General features: G+C 41.8%; 1 protein-coding gene across 1 annotated transcript; it reads left to right on the forward strand.

The window, feature by feature from the left end:
• The first annotated feature begins 4,635 nt into the window (after positions 1-4,635).
• Positions 4,636-7,721, forward strand: LOC134438077 (intelectin-like). The gene is made up of 7 exons (XM_063187664.1): positions 4,636-4,702; positions 5,133-5,276; positions 5,391-5,638; positions 6,472-6,630; positions 6,728-6,848; positions 7,012-7,115; positions 7,569-7,721. The coding sequence occupies exons 1-7, from the start codon at positions 4,636-4,638 to the stop codon at positions 7,719-7,721; spliced, it is 996 nt and encodes a 331-aa protein (XP_063043734.1).
• Positions 7,722-12,795: the final 5,074 nt, after the last annotated feature.

Genomic DNA, 12,795 nt, shown 5'->3' on the forward strand with positions numbered 1-12,795 from the left:
TGGTTGGAGTGGGTCCTGGGGTGGATTCTGGAGTGGAGGGAGTAGTAGTTGGAGGAGGCTCTGGGTTGGAAGTTACAGCAGGAGAGGTAGGAGGAGATGTAGCAGTAGCAGGAGTGGTTGACTGAGGTTCTGTTGGGAGGGTGGAGATAGCCAATTGAGGAGTTGGAGGAGATTGTGGGTTGGAAGTTACACCGGGAGAGGTTGGAGGGTATTCTGGGCTAGTGTTAGTAGCGGGAGTGGTCGACTGAGGTTCTGTTGGGATGGTCGGGTTAGGCTCAGGAGTGTTTGGAGGAGGCTCTGGGGTGGAAGTTAGAGCAGGAGAGGATGGAAGAGGCTCCGTAAGGATGGCGGTAGTAGGTCCAGGAGTCATGTGTTGAGTAGTTTGAGTTGTTACTGTAGTAAATATTGCTGTGAAAGAAATGAAAAAGGTGTAATTCTTAACTTTCAGCTCCTTACGTGATGGAATTTCTGTGTACAAGTAATTAAAAAACTATAGCGTGCACTGTCTGTTGTACGTACATAAGAGAAGCCTTTGAAGAATAAGTATGTATAACGAATGAATGAAAATAAAAGCTATTTTGAACATAGGCTACAATATATTTGATGTTGGAAACAGCACAACATCAAAACAAAAACATCAAATTAAATAGCTATAGTAATCCATAACCCTAAATTGTCAGTTAGAAATGTTTTTGAGAAATACCTTTTCCACTTGGTTGATAGGCTACCAAATATTTGTTCTAAATGAAAGAATGCTAGCAGTACAAGCTTTGCCCAGACCAAAACTTGTTATAACTTGCAGTAAAGAAGTGTTTTTTGAGAAAAAAAATTAACTTGAATAAAAAAACAGAGAGAACACAAGTTGTAACATAAGTTCTCTGGGAACGTGAACACGTGGGAGCTATGAAAATAATAGGGAACGCTCTTCCTCTGACCCCATCACGGGATTTTGGCAAAATCTGTGAAACTGCCACAGATTTTGTGGCAGGCTCCGTGTTCACTTCACAGAATTCTGTGAGATCACGTCGCAGCACCTATGCCTTAGCCTATATGTTCCTGTCCCCAAATAAGATAACCAAGTAGCCTTACCTGATAGCAGTACAGGTATGATGTAACCGTGCTGCATTTTGCCCAGCTTTTTTCTCAGGTGTATGTGTCTTAGTCCTACATGTTCAAATACTGATTTCCTGGTGCACACTTGGAGAGCAAGACAATGGCAAAACGTCTCTGGTTAATGATTGCCAATGACCAGGCAGAAAATCCGCAATCTGCCTCTGGAATACGCTCACTTTCATTAATAAACAATCGAACAAATCCGCCTCCTACTGTAAAATCCGTGTCCAGTGTCATCGCAGCCTAACAATGTGCATTGGTCATTAATGAAGGGAGAGAAAATTCTATTCTACTTCTCTGTACTTGTAGCCTAGTTAGAGCGAGAGTGCAGCCAATTAAGTTTCAAAACGATCCATAGGACCTCTTCACAACTATTGATTTACACAAGCTATTTTCTGTCTGTCATAGCACAGCCGAGACACGATGGAGGAATTTATTGCCACGATGAACTTGATGGAATGATACGCAGTTCCTGTAAACAAGCAATACAGTTAATACTTCACCAAACTGACCCAGTTTACATGACCTTTTACACCATAAGCACTATCCTCTCCCCAACTGTAAATCACTGATTCTTGAGAAAGTGGCTAAAACAGGTTGTAATGTTGACAGAAAAAAACAAAGTGAATTACAAAATTATATGGTATATCCTCATAGACTAAGGTCTTGGCTTTTCAGAAATGCACAAGGCCAATCTACCCATTATGTATTTTTTTCAGAAATCAGGCTTTTCTCCGATCATACCTTGTTTTCTGTCAACACCGTCAGACACAATTAAAAGTTATTAAAATTGTATTGATTTGGTTGCATATGTATCTGGAGTTTTTAAGTGATTATGTGTATTTTTTGGTTCACACATATGCCTTTAAATGTTGAAAATTCACTTTTGTTCTATTTTAATACTGTTTCATGTGTTCTAATTTTAAAATATGTACCGTCATACGATGCTTACTTAACGCCTACATAGAACAAACAATTTTTTGTAATTTCACATATATTCGTGTAGGCTTAAATTGGCTATTACTTTGATATTTCAACAACTCCTAAGGAAAATGTTGTAAGCACATTCCTTTAAAATGTCCAAAACTCCTTCTTACGGTGGTGACTTAAGAACTGACGGTGGTGACAGTAATCTGAGAGTGGTGAAAGTGGCCTAATTAGTACCTGCATTTAGCAAAATAAATAGCCCTCTCAAGTCAATGGCATCTTGCATAAACACTTTATTTTTGTGTGTGCACAGTATGAGCATGTGCTTTTACTTCATTAGTAGATTATCTAGGAAGTAAGCCACTGGTTGTTGAAAATGTGGTAAAAACAGCTTTTAAGTTGTTCAAATCCAAAATATAGAGGTGTATTATCATAGATGTAGGTCTTGGCTGTGCAGTGAATGCATTGGCCAAGCTCCCCATGTTTAACATTTTTCATAAAATGGGCTCTTTCTTGTTTTGCCAACAGCGGCAGAAAGTAAAAACACATGTTTACTGTATTAAAGTGAATTACTTTAACAATTCAACATAACTGTAGATACTTATTGTATGCATATTCTTAAAACATGTCAAAAACACTTAAAACATGTGTTTTTTGGTGAACTCCATCAGATGTCACCACCGTCAGGTTTTCTGACAAAAAAACATCCAAATGCACCTCAGTGGTGGCTAGAGTATCATTTTGGATCACAATTATTACTAACATGCCTAGTAATGTTTCATTAACCAGCACAATTTAGTAAAATATGGAACAACATGATGAGCAGAACAAAATCTGACGGTGGTGACATCTGACGGTGTGAGACAAAAAAACACTCTTTTAAATATTATGCATTGTTTGTTAACATTAGCCATTTCATTTTCGCTCTGTTTCTTGGGTGCTTCATACCTTTTCTGAAAAAAATTATATTTATTAACATTAATGTAATACAATACTATTAAAACCCCCGACGGTGTTGACAGTTTATGGTTGGGACAGTACCAGTGTCCAAACAAATTAACAAATTGAGGACAAAATAATAAACTTACAGGAGCTTCAGTGATGGTGAAGTAGGCAGTAGAGCTAAAGGTTTGAAAAGGGGTCCTCAGTAATGAAAATTACCTTGTACATACCTGATTTTATTGTCTTTTAGAAAAAATCTGACGGTGGTGACCAATATGGTGGACACATTTTGAGCAATCAGTAAATAATAGTAAATATTGTTTTACATCCACTATGTGCACATCTGTAGAACCACTTTAATATGGTCTTCCACATCATGGTGATATTGTTCAATTCTGTTAGTGATTTTTGTATTTTAAGTCAATTGAAATGATGATGCCAGTCCTTGGGACAGGCGTTTTTACAGGGTGTGGACAGGTTTATAGCCATGAAAAGTAATAAAATTGCACTTAAATATTTCAAACAACTGTGTATTCGTGTGACAGACCCCTTGGCCATTACCTGGGTTCATTTTGTTTGTGAAAATGTAGTTGATTTTCAACAGAATTAATATTTTACTGCAGGGACATGTTTTTGCCAAACTTTCAAGAATCAGTGAAATGACATTGGCCTCGTTTGCATGAGGCATTCAATGCAGAATTAACTCAATTTAATTCTGAATAAAGCTTAATTCCGCTTTGAAAACACTTCTGACAGTTCAATGTAAACTCTTGTAACTTCAAATCTGACCTAGAAATGCAGTCAGAGAATGCCAAGGAAGATAGAACATTTGACTATGTAACTCCCTTATGTTTTTAAGTCTTTCTGCCTTGTTTTTGTTTTTTGGAGTTAGAAACTGGAAGGTCCAAATTTGCCCTGTCCCGCAAAGGTGAAGAATCTTTCTTAAAAATGTTTGGATCTTGATCGCCACCAAAATGTATCTTATTCCCTTTGTCATTTCCAAGAACTCCACAAAATGTCATCCAAATCCGTGCATCACTTTTTGAGTTATCCTGCTGTCAGACAAACAGACACCAGTGTGACCGAAAGCATAATCTTCTTGGCGGAGGTTATTATTAATTCGGCTTTAAAAACATCATGTAAACAAGGCCATTGTGTAACCCCAGCTCTTAACCTTAAGTGTCGGTGATCAATGCAGGACAGACACACACACACACACACACACACACACACACACACACACACACACACACACACACACACACACACACACACACACACACACACCACTCATTTTCATGGCAATTCCTCTTCTTCTATGGGATTGTTCAATCTGATAAAACACAGTCCTCAGATAGCAAGTTACTCATCCACTTATGCACATTATCCCACCTCACAACCTCCAACCACCTCTATCAGAGCCCAGACATTCATTCACATTTGATTTTGCACGTGTGTCCACAAGCACATTTCCCTGATCACTTTTTACTGCCTTTTTCACTCCTTTATTATAGCTTGTCATTGGCAAAACACTATAAAACCACCTAAGGATCCCATATCAGAGACATTTTGGTGTCTGTCCTTCCCTAACATTTAACAGAAGTAGGCCTAAATACTTTGTTAGAGTTCTAGAAAAGTTCTGTTTGGTCAAACATGTTGAGGCTTCTTCTCATACTGACATGGTTTTCACTCTCAGCACAACCTACTGAGGCTCAACCAGGTAAGAGAGGCTTTGTTCCAATTTGTATGTTGTCAGTGAGTTTTTGTTATTTCTTCTGTGAATGGTTTCTCGTCCAGTGGAATATGACATCAGTAGCCTATAAAAATCAGCGGTCATCAGTTTAAACACTTTTTACAAGTAATTACCATGCTGTTTCCAGTTCCAACATTTTACAGTTTCACAACACTACCATGATGGTGTGATTACAGTATTACTTGACTATAAGTAAACCTTTATCATTTCATTAGCAACAGAGTAATTGCTATTTTACTGTAATATACTCTAAATGCTGTCGCTTTGCATCGCTTTAACCCAGAAATGTAATATTGCACGAAAAACATGGGAATCATTTGTTATAATTGTTATAAGTGGTTAAAATGATTAAATGACTTTGAAATTACCATTTAGTATCACTTCTGTCCATCAGCAGATACTTCTGAAAGCACAAATTCTCCTGGTGTCAGTGTCAGCAACACCATCAACAACAATGTTGAACTGCAGAGAGTTTTGAACAAGTTACATTTAATTGGACGCAGCTGCAGAGAAATTCAACAAAAATATGATGTTCATGAAGGTAACCTCGTCAGCGCTTTTCGGGAAAGATGCACTGTTTCTGCTATTTTGCCTTTACTATTTACTTTTGTAAAGCAATTCAATGTGTTCTCTGTACGTCTTCCACTGACTACAGATGGCCTGTACTACCTCATCACAACGACGGGAGTGGTGTACCAGACATACTGTGACATGACCACTGCAGGCGGTGGATGGACACTGGTAGCCAGTGTGCATGAGAACAACATCAATGGGAAGTGCACCACAGGCGACCGGTGGTCGAGTGAGCAGGGAAGCAATCCTAACCGGCCGGATGGAGAAGGGAACTGGGCCAACATGAGGATCTTTGGAACTCCAGACGCTGCCACTTGTGATGACTACAAGGTCAGTAAAATCTTTAGGCCTATGTCTATATTTAAAGGAGAAGTCCAGTTTTTTTAACATTAAGGCCATTTTCTGGGTGGTCTGCAATGTTTTAGCATTTATTTCATGTTTGCTGCAGTCTCTGTTATTTGGCTGATTTGGATTTTATCTCAACAAGCTTTAGAATGGCCGTCTATGGGCACCTGCAACTCTGTTCATAAAATCACCTTAAACATTTGTTTTCGAAAGTCTACAGCTCACAACTTGGTTAGGGGTGTTCACTAGCAGTCCCTAACAAGTTTCAAGGCGAAATATGGCTTCTGTCATTTTTTATTTGCCATTTTGTGAAAGAAAGTGAAAGTGAAAGTGAAACTTAATTTACAAATTGCTACATAAAACGCACATAAAACACCACAGATGCCATATTTCGCTACAAAAAATGTTAAGGAACACCAGTGAATACTGCTGAGCACTTGTTGAGTTGCATATTCTTGAAAAATTCTTGTTTAAGGTGATTTTAAGAACAGAGTTGCAGGTGCCCATAGACTGCCATTCTAAAGCTGGTTGAGATCAAATCCAAATCAGCCAAATAACAGAGACTGCAGCAAACATGAAATAAACGGCGAGGGCAACTCTAAAACATTGCAGACCACTCAGAAAATGGCCTCAATGTTAAAAAAAACTGGACTTCTTATATTTAAGTATAAGTATTGCTTCCACGGTATGTCAAAGTTATGCTAACCCATAACATAACTGTTAATACATTTGCAGAATATCGCTCCATGTTAGCTCAAGCTGTCAGATTATTGATATCTCTTAGTATGACGTTTAATTCTGCTGTTGTGCTTTTCCAGAATCCTGGCTACTATGACATCATGGCTGAGGATGTGTCCATATGGCACGTTCCCAACAATACTCCACTACAGCACTGGACGCTCGCTTCCATCCTGAGATATCACACAGAAAAAAGCTTTCTTACCATCCATGGAGGAAACCTGTACCAACTTTTCAAGGTGTTGTTCATGTTCATACACTTACTTGCCCAGACATAAAGAGTTGTGTATTTCAATATTTCCAATCATGCTTCTCTTTCTTCACCTGTTATTTCAGCGATATCCTGTAAGATATAATATTGGAGTTCCTGGCACAAACAATGGACCATCTATTCCTGTGGTGTACGATTATGGCGACGCAGACACCACAAATAACTTGTATAGCCCAAACTCTAGAAGTATGAAAACACATTCTTTTGTCAATACTGATGTGTACACATATTTGCTTAGCATATTTGACACCATGGATTATGCCATCAAATACAGTATATCAGAATGCAAGGTAGTGAAGAAATAGCCTATGCGTAGGCTACATTGTGCATCTTTCTTTAACTCTCCCAGAGGAATTCACTCCTGGCTTCATCACCTTTCGAGTATTCAACAATGAGAGAGCAGCGATGGCCATTTGTTCTGGAGTCAGACCTTCTGGTGGCAACACTGAAACTGTAAGAATGATGTTTCATTAAAAATGTAAATTTTTATCCTGTCATGACCAAGTTATTTAAATATAAATGAAAACAAAATACACATGAAGAGTTAAGATGCAAAACACCCTAAGTGCATTTTCAGAAAATAATCTTAATTCATTTTATTTAATACAAAGCTATCAAAATTGCATATATTTTTTAGCTTATTTATGTAATATAACTATTTATATTATCAAGTACATACATTTAAACCAAACCATCAACCGGGTTCTCTAAAATAGAAGTGCAGGTCTTCAGAAATGGAGTTAGGGGGTGTTGCATCTGAACTCTTCACATACTTCGCTCACTTCAATCAGATCATCCAAGACACATTCTACTGAGGGACGTGAACAGACTCGTATCAGCATTTTGTTATCGGGAGCCGGCTTTTTGAGGCATGCTTGCACTGTGAACTGTTCCTATTCTTCACAGTACTGTATTGGTGGTGGGGGCCACTTCCCTGAAGCTGCTCCTCGCCAGTGTGGGGACTTCCCATGCTTTGACTGGGATGGTTATGGAGCGCACAAGGGATGGAGTGCATCAAGGGAGTTGACCGAGGCTGCAGTGTTCATCTTCTACCGCTGACCTGATGCCCCTGAATGTGTGGTGGTGGCAGTACCGTACCTGCACAGAAAAATGGTTTGTTGTGTCCACAGCAATCATCTCTTTCTCCTTTTGTGAAGTTGTTTGTTGATGATTTGTGAATTTATTTGTTAATTACCTATTATTATTATCGATTCTTATCATTCTACATTGTGTGTATGATCCCATTCAGTGCACCCATTTGGTTTTGCACTTCACTGAGACAGACTATTTAATGCATGTACTGAGAGAGGTGCTGATACAATCTGAATATTGCTAAGATTATATGGAGCATGTTAAATCAATGTCTTATTTTTATTTGTTGTTTTTGTATTCCTGGTATTCTCTGTGTTTAAATAAAACTTCCAGTTTGTAAAAGGCCTCTAATAAAGAATTGCCCGTTGTCTTAGGCCTCAGGGCAGAAATTGTGGGAGAATTCTTCCTTCACCTGGTGTTGAATCCCTTTGAGGAGAGATTTCAAATTCTCTTTAGACATGTGCTTTTGGACAAGATCAACTGCTTATTGATGTTTAACTCTTTTGTTTATTAACCTGCCTGTAACCACTCTGAGGGATGCATCGGATTTTAACCATACCAGGATTCAGGCTCGGCAGTAATTTCAGCACCATGGCCAGCAACCTTGCCCTACACGCTATTTTTGCTATTCGCTTTTAACTCATGTTCCTCGAAGTGCAGTGGTCCAGCGACCCCGTAAAGCACTTTTCATGACTTCTCGAGTGCAGTGGTTCAGCGACCCCGTAAAGCACTTTCATGATCGCTTCGCCGCGTGGACGATCACAAGAAGCCCATTCTCCAGCGAGAACGAAGATGTATGCATACATAGGCTACTGAATTGTAATTTCAGATAGCGCACTTATGAAATAGCCTTCCGCCATTGGCTCCACTACTAGCCTGGCCCCTGTTTTCTGGAGAACGATGTTGAGCGGTAGGATTTGGCCGACCAACCCTATCCAGAAAACTGCCAATAAGCGAAAAGACAGGTTGGTGGGGACGAAAGGCGGAGGGCGCTCGTGACGAAGACGTAAACGCCTGCACTATGTTGTTGAGTAACTATTGGCGATTGGGTGAGAGCTGTCCAATCATTTCAAACCAGAACCGAGTGCAAACTTCCTGCTTCCTGCAATCGCGTCAGATCAAAGAACCTCTAGACGATGAATACAAAAGGAAATGAAATTATGGGATGGTCAGGACCAGGCTATAGTAGGCTATATGTAAAGGTGGATTCACACATGAGTGCCGCTTGATGTACAACAATTGGTGTGTTTCACACAAGTGCAGTAGCCAATAATAGCAGCAATGGCATATGATTGCAGATCAATTGGTAGCTGCAGTGGTGCTCGATCTGTAGCAACTACTTCATTGGCTGATGCACGCGCGTCATCCACCAAAAGTTTGTCAACTCTCAACTCTTGACGGATCCAGCGCTTCGCAAGCGAGACCACAATCTTATGTGAAATGAATGGGAATGCAGCCACATGCAGCTTGTTGATGCTAGTATATGAACGTAGCGGACTGCATCGTCATGAGAACTGAGTGGAAGTGTGCGGATGTCAATAATCTACTGCAGTCCAATTCCCTTCTCTCTGCCCCAGCCCCCCCTCCCCCGCAGGACTTCTATACCCCCCCTAGGGGTCCTGACCCCCCACTTTGGGAACCACTGGCTTTGGCAACACGTTATCAAAGAAAGTAGATCCAAAGGAAGAAGCGTCATTTTGTTTATTTTCCGGTATCCACTTTATGTCGGGTGAACGCCCCCTTAGGAGACCTTCGGTTAGGAGACCTTCGGAGTCCTGAGGTTGAGAATAAATCAAGCCCCCTTAGCGCTGTAGATGGCGGTAGCGCACGTCTTGAGCAAACACCTCAAAAATAGAAGAAGAAGGAGGGGACAACGACCCCTTAGGAGACCCAACTTGAGCCCACGCTTTTGCATTGAGTGGGCGTGGTTTGCATTATCTTTCTCTTATCCAGTATTTTTGACGTTATCATGAGTGCTGAGTGGAAGTGTACGGATGTCAAGGTGAGGCTATCACTGCAAAGCGATACTGTGAGGATGGACTACTAGGAGGTCAGGATGGACAAAAGAGGGGATGGAGTGGAATGCGCCGGCAACTCGTTCCAATTCCAAATTCCAATTCTGGTTCCGCTCTTATCTGCTGCTGGCCTACTTCATGAAGGCCAATGCTGAAAACAATAACCATTGAAAAACATGCCGACACAACCCTTTGACCTGTGTACACCTGCGCACACACACACACACACACACACACACACACACACACACACACACACACACACACACACACACACACACACACACACACACACACACACACACACACACACAATCATATGTACACTCACACATGGAGAGAGAACAGATAGGCTTCTGCTGATAGATTTAGGGACACCCCCGCCTCTCTCTCTCTCTTTCTGATGTAATTTGGATGGTAATAGATTAATTCTACGAAACATCACAGTCATCCAAACCAGAACCAGAATGCAACAAGATTCTGTGTGAGAGAACACAAAGCAGTTCAGTTGAGTATGGAGAAATCGGACTATATGAGGATGTTTCTCCTGTTTGTGTCCATCGCTAATGCATATTGTGGCATCTACTTTAAAAAAGAGGATGAAACCGTCACTCTGTATTTTCCTGAATGGGGTGACAGGGTGGACTACACCGTGTCGTACAGGATTCATGAAGATGGAGCTGACCTACTCCTGGTCAACTGTTCACAGCCACATAGCCCAAGTCCTGAAGGCTACAGCATCACATGCGATCCTGGGTGGTCCAACCTACGCCAAACTTTTAGAATTAAACGCTTCTCACAGACGGGACGCTACCGACTGGAGGGATGGAAGCAAGGGAACATCACTCGCCGTGAAGACTTCCACCTCATTGTCTGCGCACAGCGTTTAACCAGAGGTCCCCCACCAGGTCCTGTGTCTAGTGAGAAGGTGGCAGGTGTGGAGAGTGTGGAGCTGTGTAGGCTGAACGTGACCCTGGGTGACGGCACTTCTCTCAGGGTGTACAGGTACGACGACTCACCCCATTTTCTGCTTGTGAACAAGGTCATTTCACTCCTGTTTTAAACACTGTTTTTTCCTGGTTTTGCTTTGTTGCTGCACATTAAGGGAATCGATGTTTGAATCAATTTGATACAACAGGATACAATAGGAATAACTCCTATCTACAAATCCTCTGTGGCGGTGTCATTATATAACTATTTAATGTTGCATGTGTATTATCACTTCTGTTTTAGACATTGGTTTGTTGCAGCAAATTAGGTAAGATGCAAAATGATGTTTGAATCAATTTGATACCACATTAGGAATAATTCCTATTTAAAAGTTCTCTGTTGCCTTACCTCTGCCAAGGAGGTTATGTTTTCGGTCATGTTGGTTTGTCTGTCTGTCTGTCTGTCTGTCTGTCTGTCTGTCTGTTTGTCTGTCCATCTGTCAGCAGGATAATTCCAAAAGTTATGAACGGATTTGGATGAAACTTTGTGGAGTTGTTGGATATGAGAAAAGGAACAAGTGATTCAATTTTGGTGTTGATCCGTAACACGATCCGATCCAGGAATTTTTTAAAGACTCTTCACCATTGCGGGATAGGGGAAATTTTAACAATCCAGTTTCTAACTCCACAAAAAAAAGGGTTGACCTGAAACATAATGATAGTGGAAAAAAAACAACTGGAGTGTATTTAGTCCCAAATTCTTCTCTAAATCAATGTTTCCCAACCAGGGGTATGTGTACCACTAGGGGTCGCGACTCGCGAGCACACCTCAGGGGGTACGCGGAAAAATCTGATGACAATTGAATAGAGTATAGTCATACTGGGATAAAGGAATATATAGAGAGAGCATGGGATAGGGGGTACTCATGGTACAACAAAAAGGCTTAGGGGGTACGCAAGTCAAAAAAGGTTGGGAAACACTGCTCTAAATAATGAATTAACAGTGCATTATTTATTCTGTTTTTACAGGTACGGCGACAGTCCTCTGGTGCTGGACACCAGCACCTCTCTGGAGCCGCTGGTGGAGGATCTGAAGGCCAGACTGCAGCTGGACCTCAACCCGTCTCGGGTCACCCTGCTTGGGATGTCTACAGCGTGGTTTTCATGCACCATATGGAGAGAAAACCAGTGCCAGAGTTACAGTGACGCACCAGGGGAGTATATTGGGCACGTCTTTGCACACGAGGGGAAGGATGTGACCCTTCCTTGCATTTTAAACCAAAAAGCCCAAGACAAGTCTTGGGTGCAATGGAGCACACCCACCGCTGATGTCATAACGGGGCAGGCCAGCCCACAGAATATGTCCCACCCACAGCAAGTGACCCGCCCCCAGGAAGTGATGCATATGCTGAATGGCAGCCAGTCTGGCAACTACTCCCTCATCATCCCCGTTGTGTCCAAACGGCATTCTGGGAAGTACTCATGTCAGACTGGGCTTTTCTCACTCACCAACATAGACCTCACCATTTGCCCTCAGTCTCTGCCCTTGGATGTGTTGTATTCGGGTGGAGATAATGTCTCCGTGGCCTTACCTTTAAACGACACTGATGATACTAGGTCCCATGTCAATTGGTACCGTCAGACAGACCTGCATTCAGAGGAAGAACTTATTTACCCCGTAGATGGCTTTGTGGAAGCACTGGGGCAGTTGAGGGGGAGAGTGAGTATGAACCGACACAGTCACACTCTGACCATCTCCAACCTCACAGCAGAGGACAGCGCCGTGTTCACATGGAGACGGTTTCCTCTTGATCGTCTTCGTTGTATGGAGGGAAGCGTGCGGCTGGTGTACAGCGATGCGTTGGAGGAGGGCTCTCTGAGGGTGTACGGTCCCCTGCTGGGCTGTGTGGTGCTGGGGCTGGGGCTGGTGGCCGCTGGGGTCTGGGTTACAGCGAGGAAAGGAGCAGGGCAGGAGGAGAGTGTGCAAACTCAACATGCTTCTGAACACGCCGAGTGTGTGTGAGGAGAACAAGGAGAAAATGTTTCCTGCTATTTGGCATTTCTGTTATGTGTGTGAGAATGGGTAGACCTGCATAA

Source organism: Engraulis encrasicolus, chromosome 21 (assembly GCF_034702125.1).
Source record: "Engraulis encrasicolus isolate BLACKSEA-1 chromosome 21, IST_EnEncr_1.0, whole genome shotgun sequence".
In the NCBI taxonomy this organism is placed as follows: domain Eukaryota; kingdom Metazoa; phylum Chordata; class Actinopteri; order Clupeiformes; family Engraulidae; genus Engraulis; species Engraulis encrasicolus.

Excerpts from the sequence above, each read along its gene's own strand:
- LOC134438077 (XM_063187664.1), top strand. The coding sequence starts at position 4,636 with ATGTTGAGGCTTCTTCTCATACTGACATGGTTTTCACTCTCAGCACAA. Across the intron at positions 5,277-5,390 it reads AAAATATGATGTTCATGAAG|ATGGCCTGTACTACCTCATC; the intron begins GTAACCTCGTCA and ends CACTGACTACAG. Across the intron at positions 5,639-6,471 it reads CCACTTGTGATGACTACAAG|AATCCTGGCTACTATGACAT; the intron begins GTCAGTAAAATC and ends GTGCTTTTCCAG.